Source organism: Pelodiscus sinensis, chromosome 4 (assembly GCF_049634645.1).
Source record: "Pelodiscus sinensis isolate JC-2024 chromosome 4, ASM4963464v1, whole genome shotgun sequence".
NCBI lineage: Eukaryota > Metazoa > Chordata > Testudines > Trionychidae > Pelodiscus > Pelodiscus sinensis.
The window spans coordinates 70741272-70764878 of record NC_134714.1 but is presented as its reverse complement, the minus strand read 5'-3'; the positions used below and the strand labels follow the sequence as shown (position 1 = coordinate 70764878).

The following is a 23607-nucleotide window of genomic DNA, read 5'->3' as shown; positions in this document are numbered from 1 at the left end:
TGCAGCCCCCGAGAGAGACAGGGCAGGGTGTCTCTACACGCTGTCCTTACCTGCAGATACCACTCCTGCAGCTCCCGTTGATCAGTAATGGGGAACGATGGCCAGTAGAAGCTGTGGGCTCAATGCCTGTAGATGAGAGGCAGCACATGGTGCCATGGAGCCGTTGCTGTACATGCCAGCTGCTTACAGGAATGGTGCAGGGCCAGGGCAGGAGTAAGCCTGCCTTAACTCCACTGCTTCACCACCCAGGAGCCATCTCAGTTAAATGGTGCCCAGCCAGTGTCTGCTTCCTGAACCCCTGGCCCAGCCCTGAACCTCCTCCTGCTCCAGACATGACTCCCCCTACACACAAACTCCTTCCCAGAGCTTCTGTCCTGTACCCCACCCTGGGTTAAGCCCAGAGCTTCTCCCACACTCCAAATCCCTTGGCCCAAGACCAGAGCCTGCACCCCAACCTCCTATCCCAGCCTGGTGAAAGTGCTTGAGGAAGAGGAAGGAGGATAGAATGAGCAGGATGAGACCTTGGAGAAGGGGTGGACTAGGGGCGAAGCCTCAAAGAAGGGGTGGGAAGGAAGGGAAGGGTATTTGGGTTTTGAGGTAGATCTTACATTGTACTTAAATTAAAAAAGTGATCTTGTGGTTAAAAAGGTTGGAGACCACTGCCCTAGGGAGCTTGTATAGTGGTTACTCCTGAAAGCATGCAGCCACCTGCAGGCCAAAGTCAGTATTAGTACAACAATGCACTGGGCAGCATGCTAAGGCTCTCTCTTTCTAAGTCCCACTTAATAGCTACGTCTCACAGATGCCCTTGTTATTACAGCTGAGTTTTCAGATGCTGCACAGGACCACGAGAAGGCGGGAAAATTAGAAAAAGCAGGTGCAGACACCTAAAGCAGAGCCCTTGTGCAGCAAGGTTTAGGAGCAGATTATCTGAGGAGATGAAGTGTATTTCCAATGGGACGGCAAAGCATTTCATTTCAGAAAAAGCCACCACACTCAGCTTACCCTCCATCTCCCATAGCACGTTATTTCATGGCGAGAGAACACAATGCTGTGGCTTCATGCACTACGAATGATAACTAAAAGCATGAATAAGGCAAACTCCCTGATGCCCAAAGTGCCTCTGATTGTGAATTAGTGTGTCTGTTAAGGATACCCTATCTTGCCTCACACCACACATATATACTAATAGGCAAAAGAAAGATCTTGTGCTCTGCAAGCAAACTTGAGTGTTTCTTGGTCAGGGTGTTCTGAGAGAGCTGGATTTCTCAGCTATCAAATAAGAACATAAAGATTAAAACCCCAGTGTCCAATCCCAGTTGCTTAAGAAAAGGATATGAAACTGGATTACTAAATGGTTACATGACAGGAAACAAAGAGTAGGAATGAATGCCGGTTTTCAGAATGGAGAGCAGTAAATATTTGTGTCCCCTAGGGGGTCTTTTCAAGGACCAGTTCTGTTCAACATATTCATAAAATGGAGTTAACAGGGAAGTGCAAAGTTTGTAGATGATACAAAATTCCTCAGGATAGTTAAGTCCAAAGCAGACTGAGAAGAATTACTAAGGGACCTCACAAAAGTGGGAGATTGGGCAACAAAATCACTGATGAAATTCAATGTTGACAAATGGAAAGTAATGCATATTGGAAAACATAATCCCAAATATACATATAGGCTACGTCTAGACTGGCATGATTTTCCGCAAATGCTTTTAACAGAAAAGTTTTTCCGTTAAAAGCATTTGTGGAAAAGAGCATCTAGATTGGCATAGACGCTTTTCTGCAAAGCACTTTTTGAGGGAAAGCGTCCGTGCCAATATAGATGCGGTTTTGCGCAAGAAAGCCCCGATCACCATTTTCACGATCAGGGCTTTTTTGCGCAAAACAATACCACGTTGTCTACACTGGCCCTCTTGCGCAAAAGCATGTGCGCAAGAGGGCTTTTGCCCGAATGGGAGCAGCATAGTATTTCCGCAAGAACACTGACAATCTTACATGAGATCGTCAGTGTTCTTGCGGAAATTCAAGCAGCCAGTGTAGACAGCTGGCAAGTTTTTCCGCAAAAGCAGCTGCTTTTGCCGAAAAACTTGCCAGTCTAGACGCAGCCATAGAATGATGGGATCTAAATACGTTATCACTCAAAAAAAAGAGATCTTGGAGTCATTGTGGACAGCTTTCTGAAAACATCCACTCAATGCGCAGTGGTAATCAAACAAGTTAACAGAATTCTGAGAATCATTAGGAGAGGGATAGCTAATAAGACAGAACATATCATATTGTCTCTATATTAATCCATGGTACACCCACATTTTTAATACTGCACCTCATCTCAAAAAAGATCTATTGGAATTGGAAAAGGGCAACAAAAATGATTAGTTTCCATAGACAAAATTAATAAAACCAGGAATTTTCAGCTTCGAAAAGAAATGGCTAATAGGCGATATGATAGCGGTCTATAAAATCATGACTGATGTGGAGAAAATAAATAAGGAAGTGTTATTTACTCCTCATTACACAATAATTAGGGGGGGTCAGCAAATGAGATTAATAGGCAGCAGGTTTAAAACAAACAAAAGGAAGTACTTCTTCACACAACACTGTGTGAAGTCAACCCGTGGAACTCCTTGACCGAGGATGGAGTGAAAGCCAAGACTATAACAGGGTTCAAAAAAGAACTAGATATGCTCCTGGAGGATAGGCCCATCAATGGCTATTTGCCAGGATAGGAAGGGATGCAAACCCACACTCTAATGTGTCTCTAGACTGTTGCCAGAAGCTGGGAATGGGCCTCAGGGGAGGGATCACTGGATAATTATCTGTTCTGCTCACTGCCTCTGGGGCACCTGGCATTGGCCACTATTGGACAACTGGACACTAGGCTAGTGAGACCATCATTCTGACTCAGTTCGAACATTCTTATGAAACTGCTCCCGTTTCTCTCCTGCAGCTTCTATTGCTGAACAATAAGAGGGAGAGTGCCTCTACACAGCACCCTTGCCTCAAAATAAGCTGCACAATTTGCACTATGCAAATTGCACAGCTTGTTTCAATTTAATTTAGAAATAAACCGCTATTCCAAAATGTCCCTTAACCCTCGTGGAACAAGGGTTACAAGGACGCCAGAATAGCGCGCCCATTATTTCAAAAGCTATTTTGAAATAACGGGCATGCTCAAAAGACTCGGAATAACTATTTTGGGAGACTTCCGGTATCCTGAAATAACACCGCAGTCTAGCCATAGCTGGAGAAAAATGCCTCCCAACCCCGGCTAATTGAAGCCGGGAAGCATGGAAATGTGATGTGCTGTAAAATGGCTGCTGTGAGTCCCCCAGGTCTGGTTCTGTTTCAGTGGTAACTGATGGGTGCTAGAAAGGGAGGGAGAGAACATGTGGGTCTTGGTATATGGACTGTGGGTCAGAATCCTCATCCCCTGCAACTCCAGTGAAAGGGCTGCTCAGCAATTCTGAAAATCAGAGCGGAAGCTGAGAAAGTGCTATTAGATCCCTCTGGATGGGATCTACTGCAGCCACAGTGCTATGCTAGTCTATGCATGTGCTGTGATGCACTTTATGAAGGTGTGAGGGGTGACTCCCATTCTCTCCTCTTCCCACTTTTAACCTCCCTACACACTTGAGACTTGTAACCTGTGATCAACTGTGTCAGTGGAGAGAGTCACTGATAAAAACAGACCAAACTTGAGTGTAATAAAGAGGAGCATTGGAAAGATCTGTCCCATTCAACTTTTTCCTAAAGGGAGCAGTGCATTTGCATTTCCTTCTACACTCTGCTCTAGAGCAAGTGGGTTGCATGATACCCCTGTCCAGCTCTTGACTGCAGTGCTGAGGGACAATGTAACCCAGTCAGCTGTGGAACCTCAAGGGAACTGTCTCTGGCTATTGCTCTAGCACCCAGACCAGGACAGGGACTCATTGTTAGGCCTCAGGGGTAGTGATGGTCTATGGATCTTCCCATGGATTGGCTATGGAGAATGTACAGTCACCAGACAGCAGAAAAAAGAAATTGGAGGGGGGAGGGAACCTACAGAGAGGAGGAATGATGTCAGACTTTAGAGGAGAGGAGAGGCGGCAGAGTTGAGGCGTTGAGAAAGGGGAAAGGGCAAGGATAATGTACACAAGAGATGGGGGCTTTGAAGAGAAGAGGCAAGAAAGGGAATAAGTGCAACTTCATGGAAAAGAGGGTGAGGTCCAAGGAAGGAAGGGGGAGAGGAAAATGGGGCTTTTTAGATGCTCTGCAAAGGAGCAAAGTGGCCTTATGACATTTTTTAATGTTCATATTTCAGAGAGAAGGCCCAAAAGTGTGGCTTGGCTGTTGGTTTTTGTTTGTTTTTCAAGCTAGGAATGCTGAGCCTGCCTTTGCTGGAATTCTGTGGATGAAGGGAGAGCTGGCAGAACCATTCACTTGTAAGGAGCAAGGCAGCACCAGCTACAGTAAAACTGTGAGAAGGAAAATGATTTTCATTCAAGCCATTTAAAACTCTGGATTTCACATTTGTTAACATCCATTTAACACAGACAACTGGGAAATAGGCTGTCTGTTAAGAACCACAGTCCGCACCCTGTTCAATGAGGGCTGTTCAGAAAACATTTAGTGCATATCTGAGTCATCCTGACAACCCTCAAAGGCCTGGTCTATATAGTTTTTGTGCCAGTGTAACTATGTCAATTAGAGGGTTTGATTTTATTTAATTTATTTATTTATTACTTAAGAACTGCCATAGTTCAGACCAAGGGTCCTTCTAGCCCAATATCTTGTCTTCCAACAGTGGCCAATGCCACATGCCCCAGAGGAAATTAACAGAACAAAGACTCATCAAGTGATCCATCCCGTGTCACCCATTCTCCGCCCTGACGCACAGAGGCGAGGGACACCATTCCTACCATTCTGGCTAATAGCCATTGATGGACATATTCTCCATGAATGTATCTAGTTCTTATTTGAATCCTGTTAAAGTCTTGGCCTTTGTAACATCCTCTGGGAGGGAGTTCCATAGGTTACCAACATAGTTAGACTGGGACAACCCCTAGCGTGGATATAGTTACAGTCAGTCCCCGACTTACGCGGATCCGACTTACGTCGGATCCGCACTTACGAACGGGGCTTTCTCGCCCCGGAGGTCGAGGTAGCGGATTGCTACCTGCGAGCTCCGGGGCGAGAAAGCCCCGTTCGTAAGATGCTCCGGTGCCCCTGGTCTGCTGGAGACGTCTCCAGCAGACCAGGGGCACCGGGCGGGTTCCCGCGCTTCTGAGGCTTTGCCAGAGCAAAGCCTCAGAAGCGCGGGAACCCGCCGCTGCTGCCGCTTCAGTCCCGGTGCCTGTGGTCTGCTGGGGACCGTCCCCAGCAGACCACAGGCACCAGGACTGAAGCCGCAGCCGCGGGGGGGTCCCGCGCCTCTGAGGCTTTGCCAGAGCAAAGCTTCAGAGGCGTGGCACCCCGCTGCGGCTCTGCTCCCCGTGTCCCTGGTCTGCTGGGGGGGGGGGCGCGGCTAGTGTGCCCCCCCCCCCAGCAGACCAGGCTTTTGTTTTGGACCCTGGAGCAGAGCAGCTGGGGCGCTGCCGATTGGTCCTGCAGCGCCGCTCTGGGCACTACTGGACCAACCCGGCAGCACCCCAGCTGCTTTGCCCCAGGTCCTGATTCAGCCACTGCTGGTCAGTTTCAGCAGTGGCTGAATCAGGACGCCTGGAGCAGAGCAGCTGGGGTGCTGCTGAGTTGGTCCAGTAGCGCCGAGGAGCGGTGCTACTGGAGCAACCCAGCAGCACCCCAGCTGCTCTGCCCCAGGCGTCCCCAAGTCAGCCGCTGCTGAAACTGACCAGCGCTGACTACAGGAAGCCCGAGGCAGAGTTGATTCTGTATGTAAGTCAGAACTGGTGGTCAGTTTCAGCAGCGGCTGAATCTGGACGCCAGTTCCGACTTACATACAGATTCAACTTAAGAACAAACCTACAGTCCCTATCTTGTACGTAACCCGGGGACTGCCTGTATACTGGTATAAAAGCGCCTTATCCCAGTATAGCTTTAGGCCACTGCAGACTTCCGCTAGCACAACTATGTCCGTCAGGGCTGTGAAGAGGTATTGATCCATGACAAATATAGTGGTGTCAGCAGAAGACTCTAGTGTAGATGCAGTTACACCTACAAAATTGCATTGTACTGTTTACTTTTAGTTGTAGAGGTGTTTTGCTATATTGCTACAAGCACAACGTTGTTAGTTTAGCTATTTCTGGCCACTGTAGGAGTACTTTTCTGGTATTGTCTACGGGTATTTCTATACTAGTTAAAATAAATGTTCCTAATATAGACATAATTGTATTCCTCTTCCCATATAGGAATTGCTCCACTGGTTTAAAATTCTTTCTAATGGTTTCCACACTCATGGGATGTTCTGTTTTAACTATACTAGTTTTTTTAAAGTCATACTCCTTGTTTGTGTAGACAAAACCTAAGCAATAAAGGCAAGGCTTCACAATTCCCAGCATGTCTAGTCTTGCAGCTGATTAGGACAGCTGCTGCAAAATTAAAATTATCCATTTGTGAGAGTATCAGACATTAAAGTTCTGATTTTTTAAACAGCTGCTTGAAAGCCCATGATTATTTTCTTACTCATCCACATTTCAGGGTAAAAAGTAGAGGGGAGTTTTTATTTCTAGTTGGGGTGTGGGTGGGTAATGAAAGGATTTGCCAATATTGCTCTAAGAAATAGCTGGTCCCTCCCCCCTCCTCTCCCATGAATGGTGAAGATGAGTCAATGACAAATTGTTCCAGCTGTATCCATGCGCAGTGCGTGTGTAGGCCCCATATATACACCCACACATGGGTGTGACAAAGCAATTCAGTCTTCAATTCACAATACTACTGAAGGTCTAATCCCCTACAGGTCTGCTCCAGTACCTCTGTTCAGATGGAGAGCATCCCATCTCATTCCAATCCTAAATTGCCCTTTCCCCCATAGCTTTTCCAGTGCATGACCTCCAGCATTCTACCTCATGGGTGTGTCCTCACATTGTTCTGTCACACACATGACCTACAGTACCACTTGATGTTCATCGGTTGACAATGGCAGAGGATGTGCTAAGCCAGCCATATTCAGATTCTGTTTGTTAATTTTTGTGATTTTTATCAATTTGCTTTGCTTTGGGGAATTCTCTTTGGCAGTTTAATTATACTGCTTGAAGTAGAGGACTGATAATCATAGTAATAGCATACATCATTTGGAATCCATATCAACCACTCCTAGTGCTGTATTTTTCTATGTTATTTTTGGAATTGCTCTAACAAATCTCAGCTCTTCCTCAGCGGAAGCTGTTTTGCAACTGATTTAGCATAATGCCCTGAATATGCAAGCACATGGGAATCCCTGGGGAAACCACTTACATCAAAGGACTAGTCATGATTGACTTTACTTAGCTGTGTTGCTCTTCTTCATGTTTACTGGCTCACATCCATGCTCTGTAGCTCACTCTTCTAGCTTGTCTCGTTTGCTCCTGTGTATTGATCCCTGCATGTGATTCTCTCAGTTGCTATTCCTATTCTTATCTCCTAGCCACAAGCAAAAGCCTAACAGTAGAAATCAAACTGAAAGAAAGGTCATTGGAGCTTTGGGCTTCACACACAGGAAATTCTCTGCTGTACCAGGGCATCTACACAGGACTGTCTACAAAAGGCACAAGGTTCTTCCTGCCCTGCTGCCTGCACATAGCTGTGCCTCTCTCTAGGGACAGTGGATTATTATAGCTGATGGGGCTACATCCCACCAATCATACTCCACCTCTGAACTACATTTAGATTCTTAGCTAAACTAACTTTGAGGAATATCCCTACATGGAGGTCCCCATAGCCTTATCCCTGTGCTGTAATTCCATTCCTGCTCCCACTATGGCCCTGCCAAAGCTTGAGCTGGTGGTCACATGAGCCACCCACACCAGAGCCATCTATTGGACTATAGGAAAGGATTGTCACTGCTTTTCATCAGATTGACTACACTACAGCCTCCTTCATCCCTTTCTCACCACTTTCTGTCTTCAGGCAGACTAGGGTCTGTCCAGGATCCCCTTCAATCTCCATGTACCTCAGCAACAGTCTCCCTACCACCACCCAAAGGCAGAAGGTTCTCTTGCTCTTTCTTTTTTAGCCTCAGTAGGTGGGGTCCATGCAGATACCTACCCTAAGGTATTAATGTGGAGATCCTCCTTCCCTATTAGAGTACTATACAGGATGGTAGTCAGAACTGGAGCTCTACTGTATCTTGTTAATTCAGCTCTGCTTTTATGGAGTTTGTTTGCTGGCACACAAACAGAATAGACAGTACTTTAAGAAGTCACACCTATCCATCTAAGGACATGGGAAAATATCTGATATTGTATTGTTTTTTTAAAAATGTGTACTCATGCAGTTAGTCTAACTGTATTATTGTACGTGCACACAAGGGGCAGACTTAAGATTGCACATTCTATTTTTTATTTCTTGGCATTTGGATGCTTAGCTATCAAATATTTAATGCTCTCTAGCTTTTTAAGAGAAACGTTTTTCAAAGAAGGAAGATATTTCACAATGTGGAAATATTTGGCTGGCAAGAAATCATTCTGCTTTCTGTGTACTGAACCTTCAAGTATAGGGGAGGCAATACTGTCAGTACCAATCCAAGCATTTAAAAATCACAAGTCAGGCCCCAAAAATCCTGAAATGAATATAAAAGTCATGAGATTTTTAAAAAATGCATTTGGGGTTCTTTTTATTTGTCTTCAACCCTGCAGCTAGAAAACTGAGATTTCACTTTTAATCACATGACATTTTGTGTTTCAGATTCTGTCTTTCAGAGATTAAATAGCTTCTTCTGCTATAAGCAGAAGGAAAGTTCCCTTGCCTCTCTCTGGCTTGAATAAGGAGCAGTCCTACCCTAATTCCCCCTCCTTGTTAGTGTGGTGAAAGTGTCCCCTACTTTTTTAGCCACTTTAACCTTTGCTGTCTATAGAGATTCTTATACAGTATACAACACTGTTCAGATATAGACTGTGACAAGGCAAGCCATCATCTCTTCCTCCAGCTTGCTAGAGACTTTACATTAGTTCTTTCTCTGCTTGTTGTAATGTTTTCTTTAGGCTGAAATAAACATCACCTTGGCATGATTTGCTTTGTTTTGGTGTGTATGCGAAAACATGCTAGACATAAGAGGAAAGGTCAATTCCTAGGTGTGAGCCCGTTGCCTGTTGGTAAAAGCTAATCAGCTTTTATTTTGTTAGATGTAAAGGAGCTGAGGCAAAAATCTATAGAAAGCTGCTCATGCATTTTTAATGGTACAGATTGAACATCTCTAAACTGGGACTCTCTCTGTTCCGGCAGGACCATGGATGTTCCAGGACCAAAGAGTCCTGGTGGAGGGCTGGCAGCTGGGATTCCTACAGGCTGGCAACAAGGCTATGAAGGCAGTGGGGCCAGGGACTGGGGGAAGAGCCATTTGGGAGGCCAGCTGCTCAGCCAGGCCTGGGGGAGCCGGTAGTAGGAAGGCCAGAAATGACTTTCTCTGGTCCAGCAAAATCCCTCATCTGGAACTAGTCAGGTCTCGAAAATGCCGGACAAGAGCGATCCAAACTGTACCAGATTCCTGAATGTACTTAGCAAATAAAGCCTGCTGAATTTTGAACATTCTGTGCATGGAATTAGCAGCATTATCTACCCAATACAGTTCACAATTAACTGTTGAACCTTCATGAGAGCTTTTACAGCTCGTAACACACACATCATGTGACTTCATGCTTTGGGCTCAAAACTACAAGATGCTGCACATCTCCTGGAGCTGACGCTCTCAACACCTTCACAAGTTGCTCAGCACTTTGAAGAACTGGGATTTTATGAACTCAGTGAGAAAATTCAGTGTAAAATGTGTCGGGGATGCAATTTTCAAACCTTCATAATTTGGTTGAACCAACCTGCCATTTTCATCTGAACACTCAAAAGGACTTTTCTTCTCTGATTATTTCTCTGTCAAATGGTCCAGCTTGGTGAGAGCTCCTTTGGGTGGCCAGAGCCCACCCTGACACTGCTTTTTGTATAGCTGGGAGAAAACTCTAGGACAGGCCTGGATTTGTAGGATACATGCTCGCTCTGCTCAGGGCAGTGTTGGTACTAGTGGTCAGTGTGTCATGGAGCCTGACCTTTTCCCCATCCACTCACAGAGCTGGGCCCTGCATATTGGGATTATGCGCACTGGCAGCCAGCATGAAGGAATTGCAAACATCTGTTTTGCAGTGGTTACCCAGGTGCCACAAGGCTTTTCTGCGCATGCTCAAAGTTCTATAGCCCACAGAACTGGGGGAGGGAGGGACACATGGACCAATCACTTTCAAGCAGGAGTGCTGTGCCCAATCATTACAGCAGATGATGGAGTGGTCACAACACCCCCAAAATTTCACCCAGCTGTCTCTTTGTCCAGATTGAGGGGTGGCTGAGCCAACTAGCACTGTGACCTGATGCACAGAGAAACTGTTCCTGTACAGCAGGCTTCAGGGGAGACATCAAGAACTCAACTACTGGTGGCACCAGTTCATATGTGTGGCATAGTAAGAGAAAGAGGAAACATCGTAGCTGAGGGAGACTTGGCATCCCTCTCTGTGCATGGTGGAAGGGAATAGCATGAACTACAATATGGTCCCTGCTAGGGAGGGTGAGGGGAGGATCAGAATTTACTTCTCCACCCTGCTCAAGAAATATCTGAGTTGGTCCCCCTGCTATTTTGTGGATAAATACAACTTGAATCTCCAGGGCTGTCAAGCCAACATCTTTTGCCAGCAATAATTTCACATAAATAAGACAAGTAGAAAGACCTGGTGCTGGGATTTCCACTTTCAGTAACTGATTTCTTTTTTGTATACACATAGAGTTAAAAAATATCCCCTTCCTATGAAGAACACTGGGAAATTTTTGCCTCACACATGCATCAAGGGTGTTTTAACATCTTGGAGTGTCATTTGGAACAAAATACAAGATAATTGGTTCTCTTTAGAGTGAGTGTGAAGGGGTTGGAGACAAAGTGTGAATGGAGGAGGGGGAACTGTTGGGTTTCTATGGCAACAATGCTGAGGGGAACAGGAAGGAAGATTTCATGTTTTTCAGATGCTGAGTAGGCTGGGACTGTTTTGCAAAGATTTTGTTTTTGTCCTATTAAGGCTGTCGTGCAGAATCTACCAAAGTAAAACCAATGGCTTGTTCAGAAGGCAGAAAAGACATTATTTGGTGCATTCTGGTCCATTAACACAGACGGGCAGTAATGGGGAGGATCTATAGGACAATATGCTGCTTTTTACTATGGGCCCCAAATGTTTGCAAGCTGCAAATGAAGTGCACTTCTAATAAGCTGTGGGCCCCCAAGAGAGCAATATACTGAATCCTAAGGAGAAATGGGTCAGCTTTTGCCATGCCTATAGCCCTGGTCCATCCCCGTTCCTCACAACACACACTAAATATAGTGGCAGAGCTAATTTCATGTCCCTGCCTTTCCAGAATCAAGCATTTGATTCATTTCTATATGAAGCAGCACTAGATACTCAGCTGCGGGGTCCAGAAGGAGACAATAAGAAGGAAGCAGGGAGTGACTCAGCAAAGGAAGGAATGCTGTAGCTGAAGATGATTCAGATTCTGCTTTCATCTGAATCTATCAAATCTTTACTTTGATTTTTAAATAGAGTTTAAGGCCAGAAGCTACCACTAGATCACCTAGTCTGATCTCCTGCATAACACGGGCCATTAAATTTCACCCATGTATCGCTGCATTGAAACCCATACTTTTATACTGATGTATAGCTTGGTTCTTTAAAACCAATGGGATTGTGTGGATGGAACTGAGAGCAGGATTTGACTCTACTTTGGGGTGGCAGGAATGGTGCTCTGGTGGATTCTGCCCAGAGGATATGGAGGCTGAGAGTACTGCCTCTGCTGCCTTCTTCCCCTTTCACCCTGACCTTGTGAGGCCATGGCTCAGCTGGTCTGCAGGGAATGGGAACTATAACTTGGGAGAAGGTGGGCTAGGGGCTACACTCTCAGGAATTGTGAAATTGTCTCCTAGCCTCAGTGGAAGTCTTTTTGTAATTTAATGCTGACTGGACTGGCATGATCCTAGCCAGGTTCTGAGACAGTAGAACAAGGAGTGAATGAGGCATGTGACCCGGCCCTGGAAATAATTATGGGCTGATCTGTTTCTAGAGTGGTTACTTGCCACAGAACCTGGGATCAGGCCAGGGGAGTGGATAGGAACTGAGGTGAAGGGAGCAGCTACCCCAGTGAGAGAGCAAATGCTAACCCCACTTTCCAGCCTGGAGCTGGTTTTCCCCTCCCAATTCCATGTCTCAGTAGCTTCCCTCACTCTCCCCAGGGACAGTAGCAACCCTACTCCCTCTCTTAACTCTGACACCCTAACATCTCTTTTCTGCTCTGCTGCCCCGGCTCCTCCTGCTCCCCAGGCAGAATGCCTGCCCTGACACCCTTTCCTATTCCCAATACCCTGACCCTCTTCTGCTCCCAGTTGAGGAGTGGTTTGGTGGGCACAGGTTTGAGGAGTACACAGTGCAGAGTGGGATGTGTTGTATACAGAAGGAAAATGGGTCTTGACTGGCATACAGACTTGGTATCTTGGTAGAGTGCTTACTACATGTGGGCTACTTCTACACTGCAGGCTTCTTGCACAAGAACTGTTTTGTGCAAGAGTTGTGCAAAAATTCTTGCGCAAGAGCGCATCCACACTGCCATGTGCTTTTGTGGAAGAGATGTGCTTTTGCACAAGGGCACCCATGGCAGTGCAGATGCTCTCTTGCACAAGAAAACTCTGATGGCCATTTTAGCCATAGGGGTTTCTTGCACAAAAAAACCCTGTTGCTCATCCACACTGCCTTCTTGTGGAAGAGCTTTTGTGCAAGAGGGCTTATTCCTCATGGGGAGAGGAATAACTCTTGCACAAGAAGCCCTGTTTTCCGACGCTTTACTGTAAATTTATTTGCATAAGAACACGACTGTTCTTGCGCAAAAAGCCTGCAGTGTAGACGTAGCCCCTGGAGTTTAATCTGCAACAGGAACCCTCCCAGTAGGGGTTAAGAGCTGGCATTCAACCAAAGAACCCAGCGGTTTATCATTAGTAATTCATGAAGAATGTAGTGAGAAATGCTCTATGTAGACAGGTTAGAAGACACCATCCTGCCTCAAAGAGCTTACAAATTAAGCAAACAACACATTGACAGACACAAGATGCTGGAAAGTAATAAAAGCAAGCTATTCACTGCAGGTGTCCAAAACAGGTACCAGAAATGTTGTGGCTCTGCCCTTACTGAAAGTTTTAACACTGTTGGCCCTATGCATGGAGACAAGAAGGAAATGAACCATCTGTTTTCTGATTTGCATAAGTAGTGCATGGGCCACGCTCCTGATTTTCAGTGGCACTGTTGTTTTCACTTTGTAACTGGCTTGTTCAGCTCTAGGCTGTTATGGGCTATTTATTCAGAGAGAGCATATTCCTGTCCAGATTTGTCTGCTTAACACATTGAGGTCTGAAGGAGGGTGAAGCCCATCAGGTAGATGCCAACAAAAGAGATTTTGCTTTAAGATAGTCATAGACTTACTATATTGGGGAGTCAGTTCTTGTGGCAGGGATGCTGTCCTGAAAGAAATTAGCAGGAACTACCCTTAGGAGGAGCTAGAAAAGACCAGTTTTGTCCAGGGGCAAGTAGCCAAAATAGGCCAGACCTGCCTAATGAGATGGGGCCATGCTGGCCCCAATCTTGGCTGATCAGAGGTGGGATTCTCAGACTGGACAAAATTGCATCTCGCTCAGACCAGACCACTGCAGAGGAGAGACGAGCCATGTAGCCAAATCCCACTCCTGTCAGAGTGAATTACCCAGGGTTAGAGTGGGAACGCTGTCCAATTTCGAGGTGCGAAGCTCAGGTGTTACTGATTTATTTTGTTGCTGTACATATCCAAACAGGTGTGCCAAGGTAAGGAGGACAGTGAACAGTTTAGTGCCAGTGTTTTCACGTCGCTTCTGGAGCATGTGAGTGTTGTTTGGCTGTGAGTCTATAGCAATGGATTTCTGAGTGGCTTTCGAATAAAGGTCATTGTGTTTGCCTAAGGAGGGACTGACCAACTCAGACAAGTAGGAGAAATGGAGGAAAGGAAGTACAATAGAAACCTGGATGCCCACTCTCAAGGGGACAGGAATAAATGAGCAATTCCAGACCACAGGAGTTCATCCCCATGGAGGGCAATTCCAGCATGGCCTCAGGTCCTCCCCACAGAAACACATGGGAACCCAACCAGTTGAAGCACCATGCCAGTCAGGCAACTGTTTTGCATGAGGACAGCCAGGCCATGTCAGACAGAACTGTTCCTGTATGCTGTTACAGACAGCTCTGAAAAGCCAAATCCACAGCCCGCAAAAGAGGATCGAGGAGACTGGTGGTTCCAGTATAAGTTAATGGAATCAGAATTCAAGATTTAGTATACTTGGGCTGTAGTCAGACAGTGATCAGAGAACACCTGGCCAGGTGCAAGGGAAAACCTTTGACTGCAATATTCCTTCAGCATATCTAGGGGTATTTGTATCCCTACATCAAAAGGGAAGTCCAGCTAACCATGCAGAATCATACAAATGACTCATGGCCCTGAATTTAGCCTACCCTGTAATTGGGAGAGACTCAAAATTCTTCCAGGAACTGATGGGATTAAGAGGAGGAGGAGGAGACAGCTCCCTACAGAGAGGAAACACACAGCCCCAAGAGCTGGTTGGGTTTGGTGGCAATGATTATGACCCTAGGGAAAGGAACATCAATATCATCAGGTAATGGTCCCAACAGTAGTAACAACAACCTCAGGGAAGGAGTTTCCAAGTCCTCTGGCACAGCCACCATCTTGTCCTTCATGCACAGGAAGTCCCTTCTGGCAGGAAAAAAAACATGACACAACCATTACTGGCTATTTTAACATTCCACATAGAGCTGAACATTGAAGGAACTGCTCTTGTTACCTGCCCCTGACTGTAACCCTCAAGTATTTCTAGCAAATTACTTTTTATACCAAGTCTCCCTGCTTAGCTCAGCTCGGATCCACCCCTCAACACCAGGCATCAATTAACCACTTAGATACTTCAAACAAAGCACCAAGGGTCAGAGCCTTGTGTCTTTAGCTAAGAGGCTAGGGCCAAAGCCCAATCATGCAGCCTGTACGCAGAAAACAAACACTATCAAACAATCAACAGAAGATCAACATCTTCAGGTGAGTGGTCTGAGACTCACCTTTTTGAGGGATTTGTCAAGTTTTTACTTTGGTGAAAATATCTGAGGAGTTTAGGCTATGCAATTGCTGTGTGCACTGCAGAGGCCATGGCTGCAGGCACAGCAACTGTGCAAGGGATGTTGAATAGAAGAGTCATAAAGAATCTAGACAGGCTGAAAAGAAGACAGTCCTTGAACTTGAGCCCTGCTATTGTCCAGATTCACTTCAAGGAGGAGATAATTAGGACAAAAAATTTCTAAAGAACAATATTGAAATGTATTAAGTGCTTCTTATTTTCCCGAAAGGCAGAAAGAAAGGCTGTTGGGAAAAGGAGGGGAGTCAGGAGAGGAGTAGCCAAGCGGAAAACCTGAAGCTTTCAATTTTCTACTGTAGGGAGCTGTGGCTCTTTGTCCTCCTTGTAAAAAATCAGAGATCAGATACAGGCAGTCCCTGGGTTACGTACAAGATAGGGACTGTAGGTTTGTTCTTAAGTTGAATCTGTATGTAAGTCGGAACTGGCGTCCAGATTCAGACACTGCTGAAACTGACCGCCAGTTCTGACTTACATACAGAATCAACTTAAGAACCCCAGGCGTCCCCAAGTCAGCTGCTGCTGAAACTGATCAGCAGCTGATTCCAGGAAGCCCGGGGCAGAGCAACTCTGCCTGGGGCTTCCTGTAGTCAGCGCTGGTCAGTTTCAGCAGAAGCTGACTTGGGGACGCCTGGGGCAGAGCAGCTGGGGTGCTACTGGACCAACCCAGCAGCACCCCATCTGCTCTGCCCCAGACGTCCTGATTCAGCCACTGCTGAAACTGACCAGCAGCGGCTGAATCAGGACCTGGGGCAGAGCAGCTGGGGTGCTGCCGGGTTGGTCCAGTAGTGCCCACGGGCGCTGCAGGACCAATCGGCAGCGCCCCAGCTGCTCTGCCCCAGAGTCCAAAACAAAAGCCTGGTCTGCTGGGGGGGGGAGCACACTAGCTGCGCCCCCCCCCCCCCAGCACACCAGGGACACGGGGAGCAGAGCCGCAGCGGCAGTGGGGTGCCGCGCCTCTGAGGCTTTGCTCTGGCAAAGCCTCAGAGGCGAGGGACCCCGCCACGGCTGCGGCTTCAGTCTGGGTGCCTGTGGTCTGCTGGGGACGGTCCCCAGCAGACCACAGGCACCCGGACTGAAGCCGCAGCCGCGGGGGGGTCCCGCGCCTCTGAGGCTTTGCCAGAGCAAAGCCTCAGAGGCGCGGGGAACCGCTGCTGCTGCCGCTTCAGTCAAAGCGGCAGCAGAGGCGCGGGACCCCCCGCGGCTGCGGCTTCAGTCCGGGTGCCTGTGGTCTGCTGGGGACCGTCCCCAGCAGACCACAGGCACCGGGTCTCAAGGGGCAGCAGCAGCGGTTCCCGCGCTTCTGAGGCTTTGCTCTGGCAAAGCCTCAGAAGCGCGGGAACCCGCCCGGTGCCCCTGGTCTGCTGGAGACGGTCTCCAGCAGACCACGGGCACCGGAGCAGCTTACGAACGGGGCTTTCTCGCCCCGACTTCCGGGGCGAGAAAGCTCCGTTCGTAAGTGCGGATCCGACATAAGTCGGATCCACGTAAGTCGGGGACTGCCTGTAGAACTTTTGTTTGCAACAACCATGCCAATGCCATTCTGAGATCCGTACAGCCTGTTCAAGATGCCCAGCAATGTTCCCTCTAATTTTTTGTGTAAATACCTAAATCTTATTCCTATTGCTTAAAAGAGCTAAGGGGCAGATGCCTTAGACCTATGCTGTTTATAGAGCCCTGCTGTTTCAGGATCCCTTCTCCTCCCCACCCTACCACACACCAACAACATACTAACCAGAGAACCAGCCCCAATTCCCCATTTGCAATTCTATCTTCAGTGGACTATGTGACTTGAATTCCACAACTGTCTTTTCAGGCAACCTGCTTAGAAAGCTAGTCTTCCAAATCTTCTTGCTGGAATCCTGAGTCCATGTTTGAGCCTGGGGATGTGAGTGGCTTCAACTGAGGCCACTGGGAATGCACATTTGTGGGGTAAAGAGGCAACTGTTGCAATGAGGAAGCATCTAGTGGTGTTTCTGTAATCTACATGCTTACTGGGTGTGGTTCACTGTGCCATGTAGTAGCACTTAAGAGAAAGAATGAGTTTGCTCTACAGCAATATTTCTTAAACTGTGTTCTGTAGTACATCGGTATGCCACAAGGCAGTTGGAGGTGTGCCTCAGAGAACAACAGAGTTCAAAATGGCTGCCTTTTGGGGGGGGCTCAATAACTTCCCCCCGATTTTTTTCCCCCCTCAACCAAAAATCCTTGGTGTTCCTCATTAAAAAAAATTACTGTTTGTTGTTCCTCGTCTTAAAAAGTTTAAGAAACACTGCTCTACAGCCTTAGCTGCAAGCTAGCTGGCTTTACAGCTCAAGCCATAGAGCAGGGGTGGGCAAAAGGGCTTCTGCGGGCAAGATCTGGCCTGCCAAGCAGGTGGATCCAGCCTGTGGTGGCCCTGCTGCTCCTCCATCCCCAGCCCAATTAGAGCCTGGGGGCAGGGGAGCGCCTGAAGCCTTCTCCACTCTGCCCCCCGCCGTGCGAGCAGCGCACGGTGGGGACAGAGCGGCGAAGGCTTTGCGCACTCCCCCACCTCCAGACCTTAATTGGCCTGGGGGCAGGGGAGCATGTGGCACTTTAAAGTGTTATGGGCTCCTCACAGGGAAAGGGGGAGAGCGGAGGAGGCTTCATGCGCTTCCCCCACCCCCAGGCCAATCAGGGAGGAGGCTTCGCACAACTGTTGTATCTCCATCTCTGTTTGAGGTATTAATTGTAGCAGCAGTATAAAGAGGCAGGAAGGGAATCTAGTGATAGCACCTGTGATGTAGTGGGGGGCTGTCTGCTTTGTAACCCAGTGTCCCCACCTGTCTGTGCTGTGATTCCCACTGATTCACCTCACATGTGCATTGGCTCAGACACCTAGTCAGCCTGAGCAGTTAACAAGGCTCTTCCCAGCGTGGGAGACAAAGGAAGGGAGGCAGAGATGAACACCTGGCTGGGAGTCGGGGCCTGGGAGCTGGGCAGTCTGAGTGTGGGGAAGCATGGAGGAAGCAGACAAAAAACCAGTACAGGGAGTTCGGGGGGCTGTGAATCCCTTCCCCCCCCCCCCCCCCCCCCCCGGGAACTAGGGCTGTCGGCCTATCCTATGCCTACATTGAGTCTACATTGTGCTGTATCTTGGAGAAGCATTAAACCCATGTTTACTCTACTGGCTGGTGGAGAGTCACATCTGGCTGCGGACAGGGGTGCAGGGTCAGGGGGCTCCCCGACGTGCTGTCACAGCACCTCTGTACCCAAGACTGATTTGACTTTGCATTTAAAGCAGGGATTAAACCTCAGTTCATCTCCAAAATTATAGCACTTAGGAGCACTGTATGAATGCAAGATGAATTTACAAGTAGTTCTGTCAATGAGGTTCACTGGGAATAGTTTTTAAAGTGCCCTGTGAATTTAGAATTACAGAAACATTTGTAGTTGGTGTGAGGTGTTTGTTATGAGCATGATACATTGACTGTTGGTTTCTGCATGACGGGTTTGATGTACATTTAGGGTAAGGCTACACTGTGTGTCGGGAGGTGGGGTTTGGAAGAGGTATGCAAATAGTGCTCGCATTCGCATACCTTCTTCTTTTTTTTTTCCCGGGAGAGGCTTTTCCACCATTTGGCCCCATCTACACAGGCCAAATGTCAGAAAAAAACCCTCTTTTGAAAGCCCCCTTCTTCCTCGTAAAACAAGACTTACAAGGGCTTTCAAAAGAGGGTTTTTTTCTGACATTTGACCCCGTATAGATGGGGCCAAATGGTGGAAAAGCCTCTTCCAGGAAAAAAAACAGAAGAAGGTATGCAAATGAAAGCGCTATTTGCATACCTCTTCCGAAACACCCCCCCCCCCCCACACACACACAGTGCAGCCGTACCCTTAGGCTACGTCTACACTGGCCCCTTTTTCGAAAGGGGCATGCTAATTTTAAACTTCGGAATAGGGAAATCCGCGGGGGATTTAAATATCCCCCGCGGGATTTAAATAAAGATGTCCGCCGCTTTTTTCCGGCTTGGGGGAAAAGCCGGAAAAAAGCGTCTAGACTGGCCCGATCCTCCGGAATAAAGCCCTATTCCGGAGGATCTCTTATTCCTACTTTGAAGTATAGGGCTTTATTCCAGAGGATCGGGCCAGTCTAGATGCTTTTTTCCGGCTTTTCCCCCAAGCCGGAAAAAAGCGGCGGACATCTTTATTTAAATCCCCCGCGGATTTCCCTATTCCGAAGTTTAAAATTAGCATGCCCCTTTCAAAAAAGGGGCCAGTGTAGACGTAGCCTTAGTGTGGATTTGCTAGTTTTTTAAAGTTTGGTTGGTCATGGTGGGTATAACTGAACAACTGTTACACAGTTCAGGGCCAGGGCCCTTATTGTGCATTGTGCTTCTAGCGACAGTGATAAGCCTATAGATTGTTGGTTGACATTGAGAGTTTAGCTTTTCAAGAATGTTCCAAACACTGGCTGAGTTATTTGCTGAGAGATAAATCTGACCTCGAGGTCGAGGGATAAGCACTTTCTAAGTAATTAAGCCTCTGCCACTGCACTGGATAATGTAACATATTTTATCCCTCCAGTGTCTGTTTTCGGGGGGTTGCAAAAACCAAAGTCTCGTGATAGCTTTGTTACTCTGGAGGCTGCAGAGGCAATATTAACCCTTTGGAAGTGGTTACTATATGTGCTTATCCTCCTAAGCTCATTGGTTGCAGTCTGCAGTATCTAGGGCATTTTTTTTTGAGTGGATGTAGCCATATGGTGCAAAAATAATCAGTCCTTAGAAGGCTTAGGAACATCAGGAATCAAACAGTCCCTTTGTGCATTGATCCTCAGTGCTAGCTGGTATATGTAAAATGTGTTATGATTATCGTTCCTCTCTTTTATGTATGTACTAGAAGATTTGCCCAGCCCAGGGCAGGGAGGGCTATGCAGTTCTCCCACCAGTGTTCCCCAGGCTGAAGGCACGGGGAAGGAGGGGCCACATAGGTCTCCCCATCCAAAGCACTCCCTGTAGGCAAGGGGAAGGAAGGGCTGTGCCTCCTGTGGCAGTGTGCTCCACATTCATAGGTTCAAGCAAACCCCTTGTGCTCTCACTGTACTGAACCCCTTAAAGACCTGCAAAATGACACCTGCAACTTCATAACATGATACAACTTCTGCACTTCTATAGAATCTTCTAACCAATGGTCTTGGTGCATTTACCACACATCAGCTTCACAAAGCTTCTGAGAGCTAGAGAAGTATTACTACCAACCCCACTTTCTAGCAGGAGAAACTGGGTCACACCAATGTTAAATGACTTGCTCTTGGTAACAAAGGAATATATCAGAGCTGTAAAACAAAACCTCAGACACCCCACTTTAACCACTAGGCCATCATCCCTCCTGCAGGTGGGGGGGTTTTCACATCCAACAAGTCTCTGATGGAGGTAATACAAATATAACTTGTCATTGTCCAACTATTCACTTGTACACACATACACACACACACTAGGAATGTTTAATATCAGTTAATTAAATGTCGAGTAACCTCGTGAATTCTTATTGGTTAGTTGACTATTCTATAGCCCCAAGGGTGGGGCCGGCAGCTAGTGCGCTCTGGCCTCCCTCCCGAGACACTCCCCGCCACTCCATGCTGCTGCCTCTGTATTAAAGGCAGCAGTGCAGGGTGCCAGGCAGGAGCTGGTCTGCAAGGAGAGCCAGTTTAAAACCAGCTCCCCTCGCAGACTGTCTGCCGGTTGCCCTGCGCTGCTGCCTTTGATAAAGAGGCAGCAGCGCAGAGTGGCAGTAGCCCCTGTCTGGGGGTGAGGGGCGGTTCAGCTCCTGGACCCGGCCCGAGACAGAATTGAGCTGGGCTGCCTACCTGCCCAGCTCCTAACACACTTTAAATGCAGAGACACAGCAGGGGTAGGTCCTGGACCCATCGCAAGCCAGGTCTGAGCTGGGCTGCTGGCCATCCTGCTAACAAAATGTAGTGGCAATGGGAGGAGGGAGGAAAATGCATGTAGTCTATAGCATTAATGTATAAGCTTTTCCTTATCAGTTAATAGGTTAATCAACTACACTATTACATCCCTAGCACTCATACCTACCTGGATGTGTGTAACCAGTGCTGGACCGAGCCATACTTGCACCCCGGGCAGCGGGCGTGCAGCGCATGTACGGCCCCTCCCCTGGGCATGTGGCGCCTGATTGACATGGTAAGGGGCGCCGCACCCCTAGGCATGTGGCACATGCCCGGCCCCGCCCCCGGGCGCCAACCTAAGGGGGCACCTGATTGAAGTGGTAAGGGGAGCCGTGCACCTGGGCGCGCAGAGTATGCACAGCCCCGCCCCCGGGCGCGCGGCGGCCCTTACCACTTCAATCGGGTGCCCCCATAGGTTGGCACCCCGGGCAGCTGCCCCACTAGCCCCCCCCTTAATCCGGCCTTGTGTGTAACAAAGAAAGAAAGATTAGTGCAAGATTAGTGGATGGTCTGATATGCTGGTCCTAAAGACTCCTTTCTGAATTCCTTTGCCACTTCAAGATATTATAGATGATCATTCTTCTCAGAGACTTCTCTGCATAGATATGTATGCTCGAAGCTTTTGAGCCTGATCCTTCACCTTCTTTCTGTAATTCAGTGGCTCTTATTCTGGTGGCTCATTACAAGAGGTGGGCCCAACACAGCTCCAGACTGAACCTTGCAAATTCAAATCCAATGCTTGCAGCTCTCTTATGGGCCAGGATACCAACATTCCTGAACTTTGGGGCAATTGTGGTCCAAATTTGTATAGGTTGGGCCCACTTTCTTCACAGCCACCAGCAGTTCTCTTAGGATGCAGGTGACCTTTATCCTTTTCTATTCAAATGCCAGAAGCTCCTCATAAACCATAGGATCAGTTCCCACGGAGTACCCTTTGAAATGACAATAGAGCTGGTATAAACATGGCACGAATATGGCACTGAGACTGCACTGTTTAGTGAGGTGAACCAAAAACTGGATGTGTGGAGGTATGTAATGAGGGAAGGGGAAGCCAATCAAGGAAAAGTTGAAATTGATTTTAAAAATAAAATCCTAAACTAACAAGGCAAGCCTAGCAACAGCAGGATGCGCTGCACTCCCGAGGGCCTGGTAGTGAGGTGGAAGTCCTTTAATCAACAGAGCTGGGTGGTTCCAATGGCATTCTGTTAACTCTTACCTCATCCAAACAAAGCCCCAAGGGAACAATCACATACTGTAATAATTAAATAGAATTCGAATCTAATTACTGTCAAATGCAGAAGGGGCATGGAGTTCACTGCAATATTCAACACTGCCCTCCTTCTTTTAAATCCACCAGAGTTTTGTTCCAGGTAGCTAACCCAATGACTTTGTTTCCTTGTATTCCCACTTCCTGCTTCCATCACAACTCTTCAGTGTTAGGTATGTCTAGACTGCAAGGCTATTTCAGGATACCTCTGGTATCCCGAAATAGCGACCCCACGTCCAAGGAACTCATCTGCTATTTTGAAATAATTTTCAAAATAATGGACACACTATTTTGGCATCCTTGTAAACCTTGTTCCACAAGGAATAAGGGATGTCTCGAAATAGTGTTTTATTTTGAAATTTGGCATTGTGTAGATGCACCAATTTCAAATTAGCCTATTTTGAAATAAAATTGAAATAAGATATGCAATTTGTGTAGTGCAAATTGCGTATCTTATTTTGATTTTTAGAGTGCAGTGTAGATGTACCCTTAGGCTGTCTCTACATTGGCTCCCTTTTCCGGAAAAGGGATGCTAATGAGACCAGTCGGAATTGCAAATGCCGCGGGGGATTTAAATATCCCCCGCGGCATTTGCATGAACATGGCTGCCGCTTTTTTCCGGCTCGGGGTTTTGCCGGAGAAAAGCGCCAGTCTAGATGGGATCTTTTGGAAAATAAAGTCTTTTCCGGAAGATCCCTTATTCCTCTTAAAATCAGGAATAAGGGATCTTCCGGAAAAGGCTTTATTTTCCGAAAAATCCCGTCTAGACTGGCGCTTTTCTCCGGCAAAACCCCGAGCCGGAAAAAAGCGGCAGCCGTGTTCATGCAAATGCCGCGGGGGATATTTAAATCCCCCGCGGCATTTGCAATTCCGACTGGTCTCATTAGCATCCCTTTTCCGGAAAAGGGTGCCAATGTAGACACAGCCCCCGTGTGAGAGCTGCCTTCTCAGCAGCTGTCTCAAATAGCTTCTCTGCAGCTCTCCATTCCTTCTATCTGTTCACAAATCCCATCACAAAACATCTCTCCTCCACCACCCCACTTTGTAATT

At 47.4% G+C, this 23607-nt stretch overlaps 1 protein-coding gene across 4 annotated transcripts in view; it reads right to left on the bottom strand.

Moving 5' to 3' along the window:
• The window catches only part of CCDC177 (coiled-coil domain containing 177), a 45319-nt gene that overhangs the window by 425 nt on the left and 21287 nt on the right, over positions 1–23607 (bottom strand). For 2 of the 4 annotated variants that reach the window (XM_075927328.1, XM_075927330.1), the window contains one exon: positions 14516–14931. The exons of 1 other annotated variant lie outside the window; for it this stretch is intronic. In XM_075927328.1, the coding sequence (XP_075783443.1) occupies positions 14745–14931 (187 nt within the window). In that variant the 3' untranslated portion in view covers positions 14516–14744. Of the gene's footprint in view, positions 1–14513; positions 14932–23607 lie in introns of those variants that run through there. One more of the 4 variants, XM_075927329.1, reaches the window with a different exon arrangement.